The following is a 21,425-nucleotide window of genomic DNA, read 5'->3' on the forward strand; positions in this document are numbered from 1 at the left end:
AAATCATCTCCAGACATGACCAAATGTCCTCTGAGGGTCAAAATCACCCCTGGCTAAAACTACTAAAACTACCACTTTAGAATCATGAGCCTTTGTCCCCAGTTGTATGAACCAACACATCCCCTTCTTGGTGAAATCAGTGTGCACCGGATTTTTACCATGTGCAATTAAGAATCTTGATTCATAACCCATCCTTAATTCCCTCCCTCCCCAAGCAGCTACTTCATTTACCATAAATCACATATACTTTTACCCATAATGCAAATGCAACCTATACACCACAGCCTTTCCAATAATACTTTGCTTCTTAACTTTGAAACTACCTCAAAAGTCTTTTCTCAACATTATGAATGTCTCATGAGATAAGCACCTTCTTATGTATCTTATCTGTTTGTAATACTGCAGACAATGAAAAGCAATGTGTTTTTCTACCGTTACAATGGCAAAGCCATTTACTGCTCAATGTCAGAAGCACTATTCCCAGGTTTCATGGAAACAACTGCTCCTTCAAATACTAATAAGCTATAAGGAATCTAAAATTAAATGAAAAAGGGAAGTACCTTTCATGAAAATAAAACTGGAATCATAATGAGTCACTGTTCATCAACCTGCATCCTAACTAGGGAAGAAGTTTTCTGCCTCACAAAAAACACACTACTGAATTACATGATTCCCTATTTTACTTGCAAATACAGTCGTCTGTACTCCCTGGGCTGTACTCTACTTACTGCTCGTTCTTCAGAAGGTAATACTGGCAAGGGTAGAACAAAGGCAGGATCTTATCCAGGACATGAACCACTGTTCTCAAATGCCTCGATTGGACCAGAATTCCCAACAGTGAGATGCCTTCAGCACAGAACTTCTCAATGCTAAAAAAAGAGACAAAGGCAATGAGCACTCAAGGTTGCCAGTTCAGGAAATGATGTTATTCTAATGAGCCATCAGCCTACTTGCCACCCAAATGATCTCAGGTCTCCAACACATTTTTGCAGAGCCAAACTTCACACAGAAACACCAGCATCAGACCTCTGGAAATACAAAGAAGCTTAAACCGTTCAACTAAATTTTAATTTTATAGATGAGAAAAGTGAGGTATCATGCCCAATTCACAGAATTTCCTAGTGTAGGGCCAAAATGAGAACCCAGGTTTGCAAATTTCCAGTCCAGAGCACTCGCCACGACCCTATTTTGCTTCTCAAATGGTGCTTCTTCTAAGAATCATGGGGCTCTCACTGTCTGCATATTTCCACAAGGGATTAGAGGGAAGAGAAGATTCAAAAGTGAGTTCACTCTGTTAGTATAAACTGGCAAAATTCTTCTGAAACCGATTTGCATAAAAATTTCTTTGGCTCACCTCAGAAAATCTATCTTTAAGAAATAACCTCAAGTGTGGGGAAAATTTGTCAGATGATCCATGATGCACTTTTCAAAATTATTTAAAATCACAGATTCAGAGGCAGAAATGATTTGTGTAAATTTTTGAAAAATCCATTCAATGCGAGTATTATTACAACATTTAAAAATGATGCATACAAGGGGCACCTGTGTGGCTCAGTCAGTTAGGCGTCCAACTCTTAGTTTTGGCTCAGGTTGTGATCTCACAGTTGAGAGATCAAGTCCCCCATGGGGCACCATGCTCAGTTCAGAGTCTGCTTGAGATTCTTTTTTCTTCCCTCTCCCTCCTCCCTCTGCTCCTCCTCCCACTCGTGTTCTCTGTCTAAAAAATAAAATAAATAAATAAAATCTTTAAAAATAATGCATATAATGTCCAAGCGCAACATGGAAAAATTCTACTATACTCATGTTGGAGGAAAAAAAAGGTTATACTTCTGATTACAAAAGAAGAATTATAAAAAAAAAAAGAATTATAAAAAGGGGAAAAAACAGGGACAATGTCACACCAAAATGTTCACTGTGCTAGAGAGGTTGAAGTAAGTGGCTCTTTCTCTCATCTTCTTACCTTATAGTTTGATTATACTAGTTTGATTCTAGGGTAAAATGTCATTTCAAAACATAAAAGTATTAGTGCAAAGATTATGCCACCAGGAAATGTTTATAATATTAGAATGAAAAACAACGGATATACAAAATTATACATACATTATAACTTCCATAAAAGATCAAAGGAAAAAATAATGGGTAAAAATAAACAGAAAAAAAACCATAGTGTTTCAATAGGGTAAAAAAGATTCTGGGTGATTTCTTTGACTATTGTTTTCTGTATTGTGTGATGTTCTATTCATGTACAACTTCTATCCCTGCATAATCTGCTCCCAACCCCAAGCACATTTATAAGATTGTTTTAGGTTAGTTCTAATACAAATATATATATCCTTGATGACAATGGGTGGATGGAGGTCAGCCCCAAAGGGAAACACTTTATTCTCATCTTTACTCCCATTCAGGATTCAGTAATCAGCACCAAACAAATATTTATGTTTGGGGAAGACCCACAGTAGCTTCAGTGAATAAAGAGTACAATCCCAGAACGAATACAGGAAATGAGAGAAATCACAGAACGATTAAGTTCAGAACACTACCCTCAGAATCCACAGACCAGCCATGCGCTGAATATGTTAAAAGTATTATCACTCGCTTAAGGCTCATCAAGTAAGTCCAGGACTATCATTACCCCCATACTAGAGATGAGAAACATGTGCAGGTACAGGAAACTGAATGACACTAGGGCTACTGGGAAAAATGCGAAGTGCCTTCTAAAGTACCTATATAACATCTCTTCTCGCCCCAGTGGATCAATTCTACTCTTTTTTACCTGACTTTCAAATTTGTCCATTGCATTTTGGCCCTACTCACCTACCTGGTCACCTCTATTCACCAACATGAAGCATGGGCTTGGGTCAGGAGTGTTTCCTCATCACTCCCCACCTCTCCCCACCCCCCACTCAGAGACCCGATTCTCCTTCCCACATTCATGCAATCAAATACCACTGGTTCAAGTTTTGGAGATATACAGATAGTGCCCTTGCCTTCAAGGAGCATGCAGTGCACGAGTATTACACTACAACACAGTAAGGGTGTTGCTCGGCGTGTATGAGTGCTGTGGCGTGGGGTTGTGGGGGGCAGGGGGTGGATGGTCTGTAGCTGAATCCCCAACACTGTGGGCAGTCACCTGGAGAGGGTGAGCATTACCACTCTACCCCCTAGCCTCAGACGCCTTCTCTACTTAGGACTCCTCTTCAAAGCTTAGCAACTCTATGTAGATATTCTGCTACTGATCTCTCCTTCCTTCAAATTCCTTCTGCCCATACTTTTGAATGCTTCTCAATCCAGGCTGTACCATAGAATAATCTGCAGAACTGGCCCCCAGACCAATTCGATCAGGATTCTCACCCTCTTCACTGCACAGGCAGTTTGAGAAGCACTCTGAATATGACTCTAAAGAGTCAGTTGGGGTGGAGAAGCACTGCTTTACCAATCTCATCTGGCCCACAATGACATCTTTAGTGCTGCCAATTGTTTGTTGTCCATCATCTCCACTACCCTGTCAACAACGTAAAGGTAGCTAACCAATAATATCGTATCGCCCCATTTCATGGCACAAGGCCAAAGACAAACAGCTGATGGGACACCTGGCATCCCCCTGAAAATATACACAACGTGGAACAAGATGATGAAATCAGGATGCTAAAAAGGTATTACAGGGAGTCTAAAATGCAAGAACCAGAAAGCATGTAGGTGAAAGAGATTTTAGAAAAAATTAGTATTTCATAGGAAAATGATCTTTTCAAAAAAAAAACAAAAAACAAAGATTTTTAATCAACTAAGAACTCGTTCATTTACTTCCTGCACCAGCTGCTGATTGCACCAGCTATAGCCTTCAGCACTAGGGATAAAATGGTAACACAAGACCAACATGGTTCCTGGGGTTAGGACCTCACAGATGATCCCTGAGAAGACTGAACAGACAACTATAACAGTGTGGTAAATGCTCCAGTGGAAGAGACAGAGACAGCTCTGGGCTCACGCCAGAGAGCCATGTGACCTGATCAGGCATTTCTTTCCCCTGGACAGGTTTAACTCTTTAGGGGAAAAGCCTGAGTCTGCCATCACTTTAAACAAAATTCAGTACAGATGACCAATTATTTTTATGTGATCTCTGTTCCAAGGAAAGAAAGTAACTACTGCTGACATAAACATTCCACTCTGAGGGACAGATATACTCTGTCCTTGTCTATAATGTATAAGGTGATTTTTTGGAACATATCTGTCTTATATGAATTTGGGCAGCCATTTCCCCTGGAGAAGCCATTAATAAGGCTTATGATTTGGTCCTGATCACCTTTAGATAGGTTTGATGGAGGCCTCAGACCTTGGGATGTGAAAAATGAGAACTAGAATCACTGACGATGAGATTCAACAACCCTAGGGGCTCAGCCCACACTGTACCTGTGGCCCATGGCTGTCATAGCTAAGGCCAGATAACAGCCGATGGGCATGCCTGCCTTAACAGCCTTCAGGAGAGGATGAAACGTGGGGGACTCCGTCATGTCAGGCACAGTGCTGGAGAAGGGCACAGCTGGACAATTCTGCTGTATTCCATAATCATTTTTGTGCAGTTTTAACCTCAAGATCAAGTTCCAGGCCCACTGGTTAAATGAGGTCTCAGGTGTCTCTCCATATCGAACAATACTGGCCAAATATGAAACCTAAAACAATTATTTATTGTAAACCACATTAGTCACACACAAATTAAGTCAGTAAGCTCACCCGCCCATTTCCTTCTGTGATCGACAACATCTTCAAAAGAGAGGTCATTCTACTTGCCAGGAGTCAGTGTTTGCAGCACTCAATGCAATTTCTCACAACTGACCACTTCTGCTCAATTGCTAGTCACTTTGTGAACCTGATCTGAGTCAGTGCACGCAAAGGAGTAATAACACAAAAGTTGGTACACAACAAATGATGTGGTGATAAATATGCTTTAACAACCAGCCCGGAGTGTGGGAGGTGATTTACACGGTTTGTCACTTATGGTGGTCAGTTTTCAAGCTACCAATAGGTTAATAATCTGGTTTGCAAGTTCCTAGAAATTTAACAGTCTGTTCTCTTGAGCCAATACATACCAGCTCCAGCTCCAGCTCATATCAAAGTCCACAATATTAAAATGGTCATATATAGGCTACTTCTCAAAGAAACATTCTTATCCAACCACAGAATTCAATTTCAGTATCTTAAGTGACCAGAATGTTCATAGGTAACCTAAGAGTAAATACTGTACCTTTATCCACCCAGGCCACTTACAATAAAGATGTTAATATACAAGAGAAGTAAATACCTGCTTCATACTTTCAGAAAGAAGTCCAGCATATGGCTTCTGTGCAAGGTATTTCTGGTATGCTTCAAGAATCATTAAAGCCACTTCAGCATGGACTGCTTGATCCAGATGAAGGGTACCCTTGTAAAGAAAAAAATAATCACAAACGTGCCATCTTGATTTTTTTTTTTTAACATACCCTTGAACAAGAAGACTAGGAAGAGTAGTAAAAAAGGACAGACCTTGGATGTAGAACCTAAGCTTTCGAAAAATTACATCCACGAACAATAGGAAAAAAACACTGAAATCTTAAAGAATCATTACATTGCACTTAAATAGGTTTGAACTCAAGTCATCTTGGCTCAGGTCATGATCTCAGGATTTCTGCCTGAGACACACACACTCTCTCTCTCCCCCTCTCACCCTCCATCTCTCACACACATGCAAGTACACGCTCTCTCCTCTAACTAAATAAAATATTTCTTTTTAAAAAAAGATACTCAACACAGATAAAATATTCCTTCAGGAGCCTGAAGTTGCTTATTGAATTTCCCATCCAATCTTCCTTTGCAACCTGAAGAAATACATTTTTTTTAAAATAGATAGATGGGGGGCAGCCCTGGTGGCTCAGTGGTTTAGCGCCGCCTTCAGCCCCGGGCCTGATCCTGGAGACCTGGGATCGAGTCCCACATCGGGCTCCCTGCGTGGAGCCTGCTTCTCCTTCTGCCTGTGTATGTTCCTCTCTCTTTCTCTATGTCTCTCATGAATAAATAAATAAAATCTTAAAAAAAAAAAAAAAGATAGATGGGTGGATTGATTGATTGACTGACTGACTTATCTGAGAGCATGAGCAGCGGGGAGAGGGAGAAGCAAGCTCCGCATTGGACAGAGAACTTGACATGGGGCTCTGGGGCTTGATCCCAGGACCCTGGAATCATGACCTGAGCCAAAGGCAGACACTTCACCCACTGAGCCACCAGGAGCCCCAAGAAATACATTTCTTAATCCTTTAACAGAAAGTGATTTTCCTAACTAACGAAGGTTCATAGAGACTCTTGTAGGGAGGTCTTCACACAGCCTGCTGGGACAGAGAGGACTGAGAGGTTCCATTCATAAGTCAGAAAACACAAAGATGAAAAACAGCCCACTATAGCTCTCACCCACCAGCACTGGATTGGGAGAAGCCCCAGATGGACCCAGGGGCAGGCCCAGGTGGTCAGGGACACTTTGGGAGAAAAGCTCCCTGGCTCGTTTTCTCATCTGTACAAACAGGGGTCAAGTTCATGCAAACCACATAAGATGGTTATGAGGACTAAATGATTTGTTCAGAACACAATCTGGCAGAGAGAGAGGGCTGAGTTCTCTCCAATTTTCCCTTTATAATATTGAAACATTTTTTAAGATTTTATTTATTTATTCATAGACAGAGAGAGAGAGGCAGAGAGAGAAGCAGGCATCATACAGAGAGCCCAATGTGGGACTCGATCCAGGGTCTCCAGGATCACGCCCTGGGCTGCAGGCAGCGCTAAACCGTTGCGCCACCAGGGCTGCCCAATATTGAAACATTTTGATCTAAGAGCTAATTAATAAGGCCTAGGGTAAAGGGGAAGGTAAGTTTAGCAGTCAAAATCACTGACATGCTATCTTTGGAGATATATGATAGATAGCAAACTCTTAATAATAATAAGCTATTACTAATAAGACTATTAATAAACTATTATGAACAAAAACTACCACTGCTGAGTACTTACTGTGCACCAAGAACTGTCCTAAATGTTCTGCATGTCCTAACTTGCTGAACCCTTGCAAAACCCTACAAGGTAAGCATGTGAGTATCACACTGAGGGATGACCAACTAAGGCCCTGAGAGTTCAGGATGCATTTGGGATCATATAGCCAGAAGACGGCAGAGCTGGGAACAGAACCTGGGTATTCAGGCTGGCTTATAGCTCAGGCTCCTAAGCAACGCATGATGTTTTAGGAGACAAATCTGGCAATGACATCTAAGAGAAAATGCAGGAGGAAAAGGGACCAGAGATAGGAGAGGCAAGTAAAAGTGACTTCAGTAAATAGCTAGAGATAACACAACAGATGCCAGCAGTCTATGGGAAAACAAGAATTTTCACTGTGGAACAATTTATCTTCTTTTAAAGGATGGTCCCTCTGCAAAACAGAATTAAAGAAAAGACCCTAAACTCTGACACAGCTAACAGAATTTGCAGACCTTGCAAATGATACTTAGAAATGTTTATGTTCTGAGAAAACATTTCTTTAAAACTGATGCGTGTAGAACCCTCCAGTCTGTAGAGAATGGTTTTAACACATACCTGGTCACCAAATCCCCAATTTAGTCCTTCTAGAATAACGCAGGCCAATTTATTCTTCACCATTGTCAGGTTATAATTCAGTAACCAATCCCGAATGACGGCTATCTCAGGGGCAGATGGTCGCCAGAGATACAAAGGCAGTTCTTTAAACAAGTATAAAGAAACCTTATTTAAAAGAAAATGAGGACAATTAAGATCGAAACTTAAGAACAATCCTCTATTACTACAGTATTATATTATTAAACTGCTTGTAAAAAATATTTCCAAGAGGAAGTGGGGTTTTGTTTGATTGTTAGACAAATGAAATGGACATCATGGACAACCAAATGAAATAAATACTGTTAGACTACTGAAATGGACATCACAGCCAGCCAAATAAAATAACTAATGATACACCAAAAGCACATTTTGCTACCCTTTGTAAAGGTCAATAACCTCTTGTTATATACAAATTGATATACCTCCATTTAAGAAAACCACCATACCAAGACCCAAATTTAAAGCCAGGATAAATGAGGAGACAGTCATTCATTTTATGGAGAGACTTAGCATTTTAAATAGTTACTTAAACAAACAAAAAACAGAAATAGACTCAAATACAGAGAACAAACTGGTAGTTGCCAGAGGGGAGAGGCATAAGGGAATGGGTGAAAAAGGTACAGGCTTCCAGTTATAAAATAAATAAGTCACAGGGATGAGAAGTATTAGCACAGGGATAACGGTCAATGATATTGTAATAACTCTGTAGAGTGACGGATGGTGACTACACTTATCCTGGTGATTATTTCATAATGTATGCAATTGTTGAATCACTATGTTGTACACCTGAAACGAATATAATATCGCATGTCAACTATTAAAAAAAACTATTATTTCTTCTATGGCATTTAAAAAGATATTTCTGTTAGCCTCCGAGCAATCTGGGGAAGAGGGACAAGGAGTGGATGGAGGTAAAGATGAAACAAGATCAAACAAGAGTTGGTAACTGCTGAAACTGGATGATGGGCACACAGGGATCATTTACCTTATTCTTTTATATAGATTTGAAAGATTCTATAATAAAAAGTTTTTTCAATCATGTTTACAAAAAGTCTATAGCATCACTTTCTGAATACCATATCCATGTGTACAAATTAAGATAAATCTGGGTTCACTCAATAGTTTGCTTTAAGGGAGACTGATCAGAAGAGCAATTTATTTTATAATGTCTAAGACAGTGCTATCCAGTGGAAATATAATACAAGCCACATATGTAATATTAATTTTTCTAATACCCACATTTTTTAAAAAGTTAAATGAAACACATAAAATTGATTTTAGTAACATATTTTATTTAATCCAATACATCAACATGTAATTGTTACACAGACCTATTGAGACATGTTACATACTTTTTGTTCATAGAAGTCTTGGAACCCAGTGAGTAGTTTATACTTACAGTACATCTCAATTTGGACTAGCCATCTTTCAAGGACTCAATAGTTATATGTACTTAGCGGCTACTATATTGGACAACACAGATCCAGAACATACATTCTGGTATCTTTCAGGTTCCTGCACTGCTCCCAGTGAGAAGCAAAACAAAATGAGAAAGAACAGTAAAAAGGATAAATTTTAAAGAAACTTTTCCTTTCCTCTGTGTGTGTGCACTCACATACTTAAATTTTCATGAGAACTTATTAATAAAGGTCTTAAATATTCTGAATAAAATGGTAAAATAGAAATTTTGAAGATGGAAAAATCCTACTATACCCTGTGAAAATATGAAAGAAAGGGTAAAATAATGGTTCTAGAACAATGAGTAAAGCAATGAGATCTATCCAGAAAAACACTTATCCTAGCTAGATAAAATAATGGGATAGCATGGATCTGTCCACCAAGAATCAAAGTGTGGCTATCACGAAAGACCCTAGGGACATTAAAAGGTTAACAAGGAAATATTACCAAAAACTCTATGTCAACAGATTCAACTAGTTAGATGAAATGGGGAAATACCTTTAAAAATATAACTTAGCAAAACTAAGGAAAAATAAAAATCTGAACAGTACTGTATTTGTTTAAAAAATGCAAATTGTTATCAAAAGGGCCTATGAAGAAAACTCTAGGGCCAGATGATTTCACTGGTAAACTCCGTCAAACACTCAAGTTAGAATTAATAGCAATCTTACAAAACTCTTAAAAAATAGAAGAAGAGGGAATTCTTCCCAACTCACATGATGAGGCTGACATAACCCTAAAATCAAAATCTAACAAAGACATAACAATTATAACAATTATAAATCAATACCCCTCATAAATATACATGTATACCCAACAAAAAATAATATCAAATTGAATCTATCAACATATATCAAGAATATTACACCATGATCAAGTGGCTTTTATTCCAGGGAATAATAATGGTTCAACATTTGAAAACTAGAAGATTATAGAGCCCACAGATCATTCCCAGGCTCTGGGGCTATGTCTGATTCCTGATTATCCCAGGGTGACAACAAAAATATTCAAAGCTATCCTATTCATCTAAAGGCCTAGAGCATTTGAACAAGTTCCTCCAAAGATGTCAGCAAGTTCACAGAACACAGTTTTAAAGAGAATGGAAGCACCTTTTAGAAGATGTGCTCTAAAACCTTGTGGTCCCAAGTTTTACAATGAAGTATCTCTGGGCAGTTTACTACTCGACCAAAGTTAAAATAGAAGTGTAGCGAAAGCCAGAAAAACACTTAGGAGAAAATGATGATGAGCTCAGTCAAATGGAAAGAATCCTGTGACCCCTACATATATTTCTTCGGGACTCATTCTATTGGATAATTGCTCAAAACTGAGCAACCAAAACCATGCTTCTGTATATTGCATATAAAAGGTTTTTCATCTCAATATAATCATATTACAGTGGGATACAATGCTTTTCTTAAAAAGGACTACTGCCACTATGGAAAACAGTATGCTGATGCCTCAAAAAATGAAAAATAGAATTATCCTATTTCCAGTAATTCTACTTCTGGGTATATACCCAAAAGAATAGAAAGCATGGTCTCAGAGAGCTGTATACTTATGTTCAGAGCTGCATTACTCACAGTAGCCAAAAGGTAGAAGCAATCTGAGTGCCCATCAACAGATGACCAGATAAAACAAAATATTATTCTAGCTTAAAAAGGAAATTCTGACACATGCTATGACATGCATAAACATGACAAGAATATGTTAAACGAAATAAGCTAATCACAGAAGGATAAATATTGTATAGTTTCACTTATATGAGGTATCTAGAATAGTCAAACTCACAGAGAGAGAAAGCAGAATGTTGGTTGCCAGGGCTGGACGGTGGAGGATGGAGGGAATGGGGACTTACTGTTTCAATGGTACCGAGTTTCAGTTTTGCAAGATAAAAAGAGTTGAGGGATGCCAGGGTGGCTCAGTTGGTTAAGCTTCTGCCTTTGGCTCAGGTCATGATCCTGGGGTCCTGGGATCAAGCCCCATGTTAGGCTCCCTGCTCAGTGGGGAACCTGCTTTGCCCTTTTCCTCCTGCTTGTGCTCCTCTCTCTTGCTATCCCTCTCTCAAATAAATAAAGTAAATATTAAAAAAAAAAAGATGCCACAAAAAAAAAAAAAAGATGAAAAGAGTTGTGTTGATGGATGATGGTGATGGTGATGGTAAGCAGCAAAACAGTGTGAATGTATTCATGTCACTGAACTTAAAAAGGGTTAAAATGGCATTTTTATGTTGTGCATAATTTGCCACAATTCAATTTCTTAACATAAAATAAAGTACCATGTACTCCTCCAAGAAAAGCATATCATTTATTCTTCATTTCGAAAAATCTATGTTTCATAAACGAATCTTTCACTGGAATTTGCCCACTTATGAATGTGATGAAGCAATGAGAGTTATCAGTCCTCTATCCTATAGGAGTAATGCAGTGACTACAAGAGGAAGGGCCCTTTGCAAGTACCATGCAGAAAAGAACTTTAATTGTTCCTTTTCAAGTTATGATGCATGACTACCTGCCATTAGAAAAATTCACACATTACAGCATTCTTAGAGATGAAGAAGAAAATCTTCATTAAGCATATGTATTTTAAAGCGGTACATCCACATAATGGAATATTATTTGGCCATTAAAAGGCATGAAGTGCTGACTCAGTCTACACCATGAATGAACCTGAAAAACATTACGCTAAGTAAAAGAAGTCAGCCACAGACCACATACTGTCTGACTCCATTTATACAAAATGTCAAGAAGAGTCAAATCTCTAGAGGCAGAAGGTAGATTAGTGGTGGCTTAGGGCTGGAGGGGATGGAAAGACAAAATGTGACAGCAAAAGGATGTATGGTTTCTTTCCGAGGTGATGAAAGTGTTCTAAAACTGAGAGTGGTGATGATGACACAACTCTATGAATATACTAAAAACCATTGACTTACATGCTTTAAATAGATTAATTGTACGCCATGTGAATTATATCACAATACAGCTATTTTTAACATCGATGAAGATTACAGAAGGGATTGTAACAAATGACAGAAATCCACTCTATGTGTCCTGTTCAATTTAAATTACCACTTTTAATTTTGCTTTTGGCTGATGTAAATAGGGCCTACCTTCTTAATTGGGGTTGTTTTCTTCTGAGTATAAAATATAAAAACTATGAGAGCCAAACAAACTTTGAAATGTCAACTATTGTTAACTGAAGACTTCAATTAAAAGGAAAACCTGTCATTGAGGCAGGTGGGAAAGTCACTTGGAGGAGATTAAAGAGAAGCAATCCCAGCTTTCTGTTCACAGGTGTGACAAATGGCAGAGCCCGGGACACAGTATGTTCTCTCTTCACCCTGCTTGCACCTGTGCCTCAGTCATGTCCAACAACCTATTTTTCTCATTGCTCCATTGGTGTAGGATTTAAGAGAACAAAAAAAAAAAGCAAAGCAAACAAACAAAACAGTGCCCTTACCATTCCCACCTGGTCAATGGTTTCTTGAACTCGATCCAAAAGGATAGAAATTATCTCAGGGTGAACAGCTGTGATGGCGCCTAAGAGCTCCCGACCAACCTTTGAAAAAGTCTCTCTGGTAGACAGGGTGACATAAGATACCTAAAAGCGGGAGGAGGTGGAGATGGCACTTTCAGTCAATTATCAGTCAAAACAAAGTTCCATAATTCACTTAGGATGTTTTCAAGGATTCTTTTCTTTTCAAATAAAGAATCTCACAAGGAGCCTCACATCACACCATGTTCAAAAGATGTCAGACCTTCAGAGGGCTGTCTACCCTGAGGAGTCAGGAGGAGACAGGAAGCAACTATGTAACAATGACTTCAAGTGCAAGTACAGGAAGTATATCCCAAAGTCTTTCTGTGGCTATAAAATAGTCCTTTTGGGATGCCTGGGTGGCTCAGTGGTTGAGCGTCTGCCTTTAGCTCAGGGTGTGATCCAGGGGTCCCGAGATCAAGTACCCCATCGGGCTCCCTGCATAAAGCCTGCTTCTCCCTCTCTATGTCTCTGCCTCTCTCTGTTTCTCATGAATAAATAAATAAAATCTTTAAAAAAATAAAATAAAATTGTCCTTTCACTATAGAAACCTTGGTGTAAAAACTTTTTCAAATTGAAAAAATTGCTAAAATGAGGAAAGTCAGAATGCATTTCAAAGAAATATCTATTCTCTCCTTAAATCTTATCTTATTTAAGATCTCCAAAGACAAGCTCTTCTAAAATATCAACGTGTACCAGCTACTCTTAAATAATGTATTCCAAAGGACAAGTTACAATCCACTGATGTCAATGGAGAACATTAAAAAAAAAAAAAATACAAGGGAATAGAAGAGAAAAATAACAATCAAAAAAGGTGAAGGTGCATCTCCGTAAGGTTAAGTATTGCTTCTATTTCACACTATATGCACATATGCACGCACACAAACAGAATCTGAATGTAATACACGATGCAATTTTTACTGTATTGGCCAAAACTCTCAAAACATTCAAAAGCACAAATGTTACTTTCACAAGAGACCTTGAGAATACCACTCACTGTGTGAAAATAGCCCTGCCTCCCACCCCCTGCAATAATCTCATAGCATAAAGGAAGTCTAGAATTCCATATCCATTTAGGCCTTAACTGTGAGTACAAAATAAAAGTATAGGAATAGCCTAGTATTTGACCCTGGAAAAGAACTTTATATCATCCAGTTCTATCATTCTCAAACCACAGTATTAGGGAGAAGGTAATAAATTCAGGGAATCTTCCTCAAATGTAATTTTATTTCAGTTTACTTGAATAGTTTGAAAGAAATATTTTTTAATGAAGACAAACAGATAAATGACAGCCTACATGGAAAATATGCATCTTTTTAAATATACAAAACTCAAATAAAAATCCTGATAAGCACTTTGGATTATGTCTCTAGACATGCAGGGGTCCAGAATCTACTCTCTTTCTCTGTTACAGATGGCTCAGTGAGAAGGTGAAGGCAAAGATCTGATCCCAGCCTATCATTTTATAGCTGAGGGAGCTAAGCCCAGAATGGTGGGGTGTCTTTTCAGCTGTGAGATGGGCAATTACTAGCAAAGAAAAAAAATGCAAGTCTTCTAGCTGTAGTGTCAGTCTTCTTTCCACCATCTCATTTAAACTGGCTTGGAAAGAGTACCGGGGTGGCCCAATCAGTTAGGTGTCAGATTCTTGGTTTTGGCTTAGACCATGGTCTTAGTGTTGTGGGATTGAGCCCTGAATTGGGCTCCATGCTCATTGGGGAATCTGCTTCGGATTCTCTCCTTCTTCCCAACCCCCACACTTGCACTCTAAATAAATAAAATATTTTTTAAAATAAATAAATAAACTGGCTTAAAAGCCAGGCTTCCATGTTATTGGCAGTGTTGTGGGGTGGAAGGACAACAGACAGTGTTAAAACTCCAAGTGTCAGGCTGTGCCAGACTGTCTACTCCTCACCAAAACTCATGCAGCAAATGTCAAGAGATAGTAGAGGGAAATGAAATGAGTATGATTCATATTTTCAATACTCCTTATAGCAAACTGAATTCCTTTGATTCTCCATCTCCTCCCAAAGTGCAGACAATACAAAAGTTAGTCACTTTTTTTAAAGCAATCCGAAAAGAATCAATGCACGAATAATCCAAAAGAAAACATTTTTTAGCTGATTTCTAAAACTTATTATTCTAACCTCATATATCTCCAGAACAATAATTTTTATGAAGTCTTCATCCACATTGGTTCTTCTGGCCTGAGCCATCTGAGCAAATGTAGTCAGAAGGCATATTTCTTCTGAGCTATTCATGGAAGAAAGACACTTCTCGAAATTCACAAAATGTTCTGGGTCTGCAAGTGTAGGGCAAGAAAATTATAATAGGGAAACAATGAATATATATCACTTTTAATCATTCTTCCAGAGAGAAAGAAGATATAAAATTAAAAGATATTTAGAAATATTTAAGATTCTTTGTTCCAGAACGGATTTCTACAGGCTTCAGGGAAAAAGAAAGGGACCAGATGAAATTCCAACTTTAGTATATAATGTAACCTCAGATGTGACACTTAGCACCCTCAATTCTCAGTTTCTTCATCTGCCTTAAAATGTTGTTGAAGATTAAGTGACACGAGTGACTGGTAAAGGGTTTTGTCACCAGGAAAAGCACCTTCAAAGGCACACCTGAAACAACGTGGTAACTGTCAGCCAAATGAATGATGACCTGACTAATGAAAACTGCTAGGACAAGCGAAACATTCAGCACAAACACAGCATTCATTTCAAGCAAAATATATTTTCTTATAAATGAAAATTTGGGGCAAGAAATTAATTATGACCATGACTGCAATACTGCTAAATGTACAAAGTAGGATGAGGTGTAAGCAATATTACATTTTGTCACTAGAGGGCACTACTGACAAACGGCTTTGTGACAGTGACGGAAAACTAAATGTCACAAAGGCAGTTATAGAAAAAACATTAGAAAAAAAAAAGTCTGTTTAAAAAACATTCCCCTGATGGAACTGTCAGAGCAGGAAGACAATAAACCTATACTTCTTTCCATGTGTTTACATCTGAGAAATCAAAGGTAGTCCATCAAATATCCTATACTTTCAAAATAACTCCATGGAGGCATTTACAACCCAATTTTCATTTCCTGACCCTGAATTGGGATCATAACAAGTTACTACCCAGAGCATTTCATGAATAATGAAAACAGGAATTATCATTCTAATATGTCAAAACAATAAAGCAGTCTTTTGAATTTTAAAATTATTACATATGAATATGTGGAGTATTCTCTTAGTCCTTCCAAAAATAAAAATAATAAAGCCATGAAAGCAAAGGCCCACAGGGTAGGAAAAGATCTGTGCTACACGTTTTGACCAGGCTGTACCTTGGAGCTGCTTCTTGCACTCAGCAGGCAGGAGAGTGATGCAGAGCTTCTCCAGATTCCCACTCTCCACCTGGTGCATGAGGTAGAAGAGCTTCCAGAGCATCTGGACGGACAGCGTTCCAAAGGGCATCTCTGACATAAACAGCCAAATGCCAAGTCTGCATGTTTTAAGAGTAGGAATAATTTCATATATCAGTCAACTTCACCACACTGAGAAAGCAAGCAGACCTGCTTTGGTAGGGAAAAAGGTTCTTAAATCACAATTTTTCTAACAGCAATTTTTCTAACCAGCTTCAGCCATCAACACCTCAAGAATGGGTAACAGTAACAATACTCACAAAGCACTTAGTCTGTGCCAGGTACTGTTCTAATCACCCTGCCAGAGAAACCATCTCACTCCCCCCTCGCTAAAACCAAGGCAAGTTTTATTATTGAGACTATCCCCAACTTACACATAAAGATACTAAGGCACAGAAAGGGTAGTGAGAGACAGAGCTGTGTTTTGAACCAAAGACTTTTAAAACCTGGGAGATAAGAGAGATGCTTAGATATGGATATATATGTGTCTGAGCATATGTGCACGTTATGTGTGCACAATGACACAAGTGCAATGAGTGGGAGGAGAATCAAAACCTTCCAGGGAATCCCTACTCATCCTCAAATGAAATTCAAACTCCTCAGCCCCAAGTTCAAACGCTTCCACTATATAGCTCAGACCCACGTTTCTAACCAGAGCCCTCGCTGAGTTCAGAGTATTAGACTGAGCCTGGACAAGCCTGGCAGGAACCTCATACCTCCAAGCTGCCATCCCCCCATTTGTGAAGCCCTCCTGATTTCCTCCTCAGCACTATTCCAGAATTCCATCCATGCCTGACTTTGGCAATATCATAACCTCGACTGGTGGTTCTCACACTGGAGTAGGCAGAAAAATCACAAGGAGACTTTGTGGAAAATGCAGACTCCAAGGCCTGCCTACAGAGATCCTTATTTTGTAGGTCACAGCTGGGGCCCAAGATTTGCATATTCTAGTTACCCTGGTTGACTCAGACTCATGTGCTCCTTAAATCACACAGTGAGAAATGCCTCAAGCTGCTGTAATTTACATACACACATACACCACAACAATTTGAGAGCAAGAAAACAGGTTTTGTTCATCTTTGAATAAACCACAATGTATAAAGTCTCGTATTTTAATTATCCACTACCTAAACCAATATCTTGAAAACAATCAACACTCAGTAAATGTTCATTAAAATTTTGTTACATGAATTTTATCTCAAAAAAATCTTGGAGTGCCTGGGTGGCTCAGTCAGTTAAGTGTCTGCCTTCCACTTAGGTCATGATCCTGGGGTCTTGGGATGGAGTTCCACATCAGGCTCCCTACTCATCGGGAGTCTGCTTCTCCCTCTTCCTCTGTCCCTCCCTCTGCTCACGTTCTCTCTCTCTCTTTCACTCTCAAATAAATAAAACCTTAAAAAAAAAAAAAACTTTAAAAAAACAAGGAGGCACTCAAAACTATTGCTATATTTTGGGCAAAGCTACAAATTGACTGATTATAAACAAAGCTTTTTAAGAGAAAAAGAAAAAGGAATGAACAGCACATGCCTGACCCACATCTATAGGCCATGAGGCTGCTGGTGGCCTGAAAAGCAAAAGCAAGACTCCTGAGCAAGGGTTGAAGAAACTATAAGTTCAGGTGGGCCAAGCTTCTGTCTTATTAATTATCCTAACACCTCCCATAGGATCTGACACTGTTGTATAATTTATCCCAAAACAATGAGGGGAAAATGCAGAGGCCTTAAAAGTAATGTCACAGGACTGTGTATTTCAGGCTACCAAATTCTCTGTATGGCAGATATGCAATAAGTCTGCCTTAAGTTTTTGCCATCTTTTGGTTTTGTTTTGCTTTAGGCTGGGGGATAACCACTGTCAGAAATTTCTACTGGAGTGCCAAATAAATTTAAATTTCATGGCTTTGAGTATCTGATTCTGATAAAATTTCTTTCCTGAAATAAATCACACTAAGAATAACAGTCTCAATATTTTAAAGTGTAAGATGATTATCATCTTTGTGAATGACGTGTATGATACTACGGGAGTGTCCACAGCTCAAACTCTAAGAGCTGGTAACCACAGTGAGAGCTTTCCATCTCCGCTGAGCAGCCACAAGGACATGTAAAAGGAGACCAGAGCCGGCCAACCACTCCTGACTCTCTGGCAGGGGTCTGCACAAGATCCGGTGTACCTCATTAGACCGCCAAATTTATGGACAACACAGAATGTGTAACAAAAAGTCTAAAGATAAATTTCTAAGCCCAAGTTCTATTTATTTTAGACCCATGCCTTCTGAGTACCTAAAGTGTTTAAGATTTAGTTAAGGAGTTCTGATATTTCTCAAAGCAAGCAGTTATTCTATTCTTCCTCTGAAACCACAAAAGAACCACCACCACTTAATCTAAAAAGCCCTTCATGGTTTAGAAAGTACTTGCATATATATTACTGCATTCATCCTGCTAACATACTCATGAGATCAATGGAATGGGCAAAATCATTCCCATCAACCCCATTTTATTTTTTTTAAGATTTATTTATTCATGAAAGACATAGAGAGAGAGGCACAGACATAGGCAGAGGGAGAAGCAGGCTCTCTGCATGGAGCCCAATGCGTGACTTGATCCCAGGACCTGAGCTAAAGGCAGACCCTCAACCACTGAGCCACCCAGGTGCCTCATCCCTATTTTATAAATGAAGATAATGAGAAGAAAAATATGAGGTGACTGGCCCAAGTTGACAGTAAACAGCAGGCAAGATTTAAAGCCACTACACAGCGCACAACAAATAAAGGGCTGGAACTAAGAGACCCATGGCAAGAGGGAGCAAACAACTCAGAGGAAGGCAAAGGTGGGGAAGAGCTGGCAGCTTGTGAGTGGAGCTGGAGGCCAGCAAACCTCTGCTAGCAGAGGGCACAAAGCTTGGCAGAACTTGCCCTACATGCAACCAGAAGCTCAGTGAAGACAGTACAGGAGGCACCACTGGGCCCCTGCCTCTGCCTCCAGTATAACTGAGGCTATAAGCAGCAACAAAGACAAATGATCAGAAGACAGCATTTACACAACCAAGACGGGGACCAGGACTCACAAGAAGCCTATATCTTGAAACCCTTAGGGTAAGACAACTTGAACAATAAAATGGGCAAACCATTTATACTGTGCACTGAGCACCTACCCTGCCTCATTCAGGTACTGAGGTGAGCATGCAGCAGAATTCATCCCTTGTTCAAGGGGGCCCCAAAAGTGCAGGGTGGCAAAACTAAGCTATCAGAATGAGGTTATTTTAAGATTGAAAGAAACCTTAAAAAGAGAGCATTTCAGTCAGCACAAGAAGGAAACTAAAGACCATGAATTTGCCCAAGATAAGAAATAGATGAAATAACACTTAGATATTATTGTAAGAGATCTACTGCAGTCAGTGACTTTCACACCAATCTTTCTCACTAGCCAAGGAGCCACTTCTCAACAATTTTCATCATACATCTTACCTTTTGGCTTTCAGCACATGTAGGACAGCTCTCAAAAACAGCTCATCAAATTCAACCTGTAGTTTCTCCAGAGAATAGGGCTGCTGGGCCAGACCCAGACCTCGGTTGTAGCTCACAAACTGTGCCCAATGATCGCTCACATAACCCAGGGTCATCCTGAGCAGGAGGAAAGGCAATACGGCATTTTTCGTTAATACGCTCAACCCTGGCACCTTTATATTATATTTGAAGCACTCATTTATTCAATACATATTTATTGAACACCTACTATCTTCTAGGCTCTACAGAGAATTCAGTGGGGGGGACAAACCCTACCCTCATGCAGCTTACATTTAGTGGAGAGCAAACAGTCAATAAACAAAATAAAGTGAAAAATATAGTCTGTCACGTGGTTATAAGTGACGATGAGGAAAATAAGTAGGGGAGGGGCCTAAGGTTTCTCTGGAGCTGGCCAGAGTAAAGGAGCTGGCTGGGAGCAGAAAAGGCCTCACTGAAGAGGGGCATGGAAGCAAAGACTGGAAGAGGTCACGGGGATCTCTAAGGGAAGAGTGTCCAGGTAGAAGAAACAAGTAGTGTGAAGGCTCGAAGGCGTGTTCAGGAGGTTGGACGAATGGCAAGGCAGCCAGCACCTGAAAGCAAGCTAAGTGAGATGGAGACTGGCTAGAGAGGAAATCAGGAAAGTGACAGGAAACTAGACCATGACAACCAGGGCACTGTGAACACTTTCACTCTGAATAAGACTGGGAGCCAGGGGATGACATGGGCTGCTGTCTTATCTTTACAGGCAACACTGGCTGTTGTGAGAATGAGCTGAGGGGAGAGTCAGGGCAACAGCAGGAAGATAAGTCGGAAGGCTATTATAATTATAATCAGGGAGAAATACCTGAGCGTGAACTAGGGTAGTAGCAGTGAAGGCGAGGAGAAGCAGCTGGATTCTGGAAATGGCATGTTTAATTAGTTCAAAAGGATGCACACCTTTCACACACTAACCCCTGCAACTGGAATGTATATTAAACTGATAACATGTCTTATTTTGGTAGTTTTCTTTCTTAGAGGCACACAAAATGCATCTTCAGAATTGGTGGCATCTCGGATTTGATGACAGATGGTATTTTGAAGGTAGAAATGACAAAATTGGCTGTTACACTGGATGTGGGGTGTAAAAAAGTCAGGGTGACAACAAGTATTCTGGCCCGAGCAACCAGAAGAATAAAGTTGCCACCTACTAAAATTGGGAAGGCCATGGAGGAGTGGTTTGGGAGGTGAAGCGAGGGAGGTCTGTTGGGTGTATTAATACTACGATGTTTGTGAGTCATGCAAGTGGAGGTGCTGAGTTGGCAGCTGGACTTACAAGCTTAAGAGAGAAGCCTGGGCTGGAAATAGAATTCTGAGAATCATAACAGTATTTAGATGATATTTAAAGACATGAGAATGGATGAGGTCCCAAGAGCAAGTTTAGATGGAGAGAAGAGTTCCAGGAACTGAGCCCTGAGGTGCTCTGACCTCAAGATGTTTGGGAGTGAGGATGAATATCACCAAGGAGGCAGAAAATGAGCCATCAGGGAAATGGAGGAGGAACCAGGAGAATGTGGGATCCTAGAAATCAAGCAAACAAAATGTTTTAAGAGGAAAGTGGGCAACTCTGAGAAAGCTATGTAAACTGTGGGAGAGATGTAAAGGAGGAGGAAGACTCAGAACTGGCTGCTGGATCAGTAGAACAGTGATCATTAGCAACTTTCATTCTTAAGAACTGGCTGGGGAGTATAAGGGGGAAAGCCTGACTGTGGAGAGTTCACACAAGAATGGAGGGAAAAAACTAGAACTGATAGATGACCTGAAGAAAGAGACCTTGTAGAAAACTGTTCTACAACTGGAAGGTATGAGAAGAATCTGTGGGCAGCCTGGGTGGCTCAGT

General features: G+C 39.6%; 1 protein-coding gene across 1 annotated transcript in view; it reads right to left on the reverse strand.

Moving 5' to 3' along the window:
- The window catches only part of EPG5 (ectopic P-granules 5 autophagy tethering factor), a 101,024-nt gene that overhangs the window by 55,448 nt on the left and 24,151 nt on the right, over window positions 1-21,425 (reverse strand). Inside the window, exons 10-17 of the mRNA XM_072829457.1 lie at window positions 19,511-19,666; window positions 15,973-16,130; window positions 14,772-14,926; window positions 12,553-12,693; window positions 7,603-7,767; window positions 5,297-5,416; window positions 4,408-4,667; window positions 729-869 (exon numbers count right to left, since the gene is read on the reverse strand). Coding sequence (XP_072685558.1) covers window positions 729-869; window positions 4,408-4,667; window positions 5,297-5,416; window positions 7,603-7,767; window positions 12,553-12,693; window positions 14,772-14,926; window positions 15,973-16,130; window positions 19,511-19,666 — 1,296 coding nt within the window. The remainder of the gene's footprint in view (window positions 1-728; window positions 870-4,407; window positions 4,668-5,296; window positions 5,417-7,602; window positions 7,768-12,552; window positions 12,694-14,771; window positions 14,927-15,972; window positions 16,131-19,510; window positions 19,667-21,425) is intronic.

The sequence above is a fragment of the Canis lupus genome, chromosome 6 (assembly GCF_048164855.1).
Source record: "Canis lupus baileyi chromosome 6, mCanLup2.hap1, whole genome shotgun sequence".
In the NCBI taxonomy this organism is placed as follows: domain Eukaryota; kingdom Metazoa; phylum Chordata; class Mammalia; order Carnivora; family Canidae; genus Canis; species Canis lupus.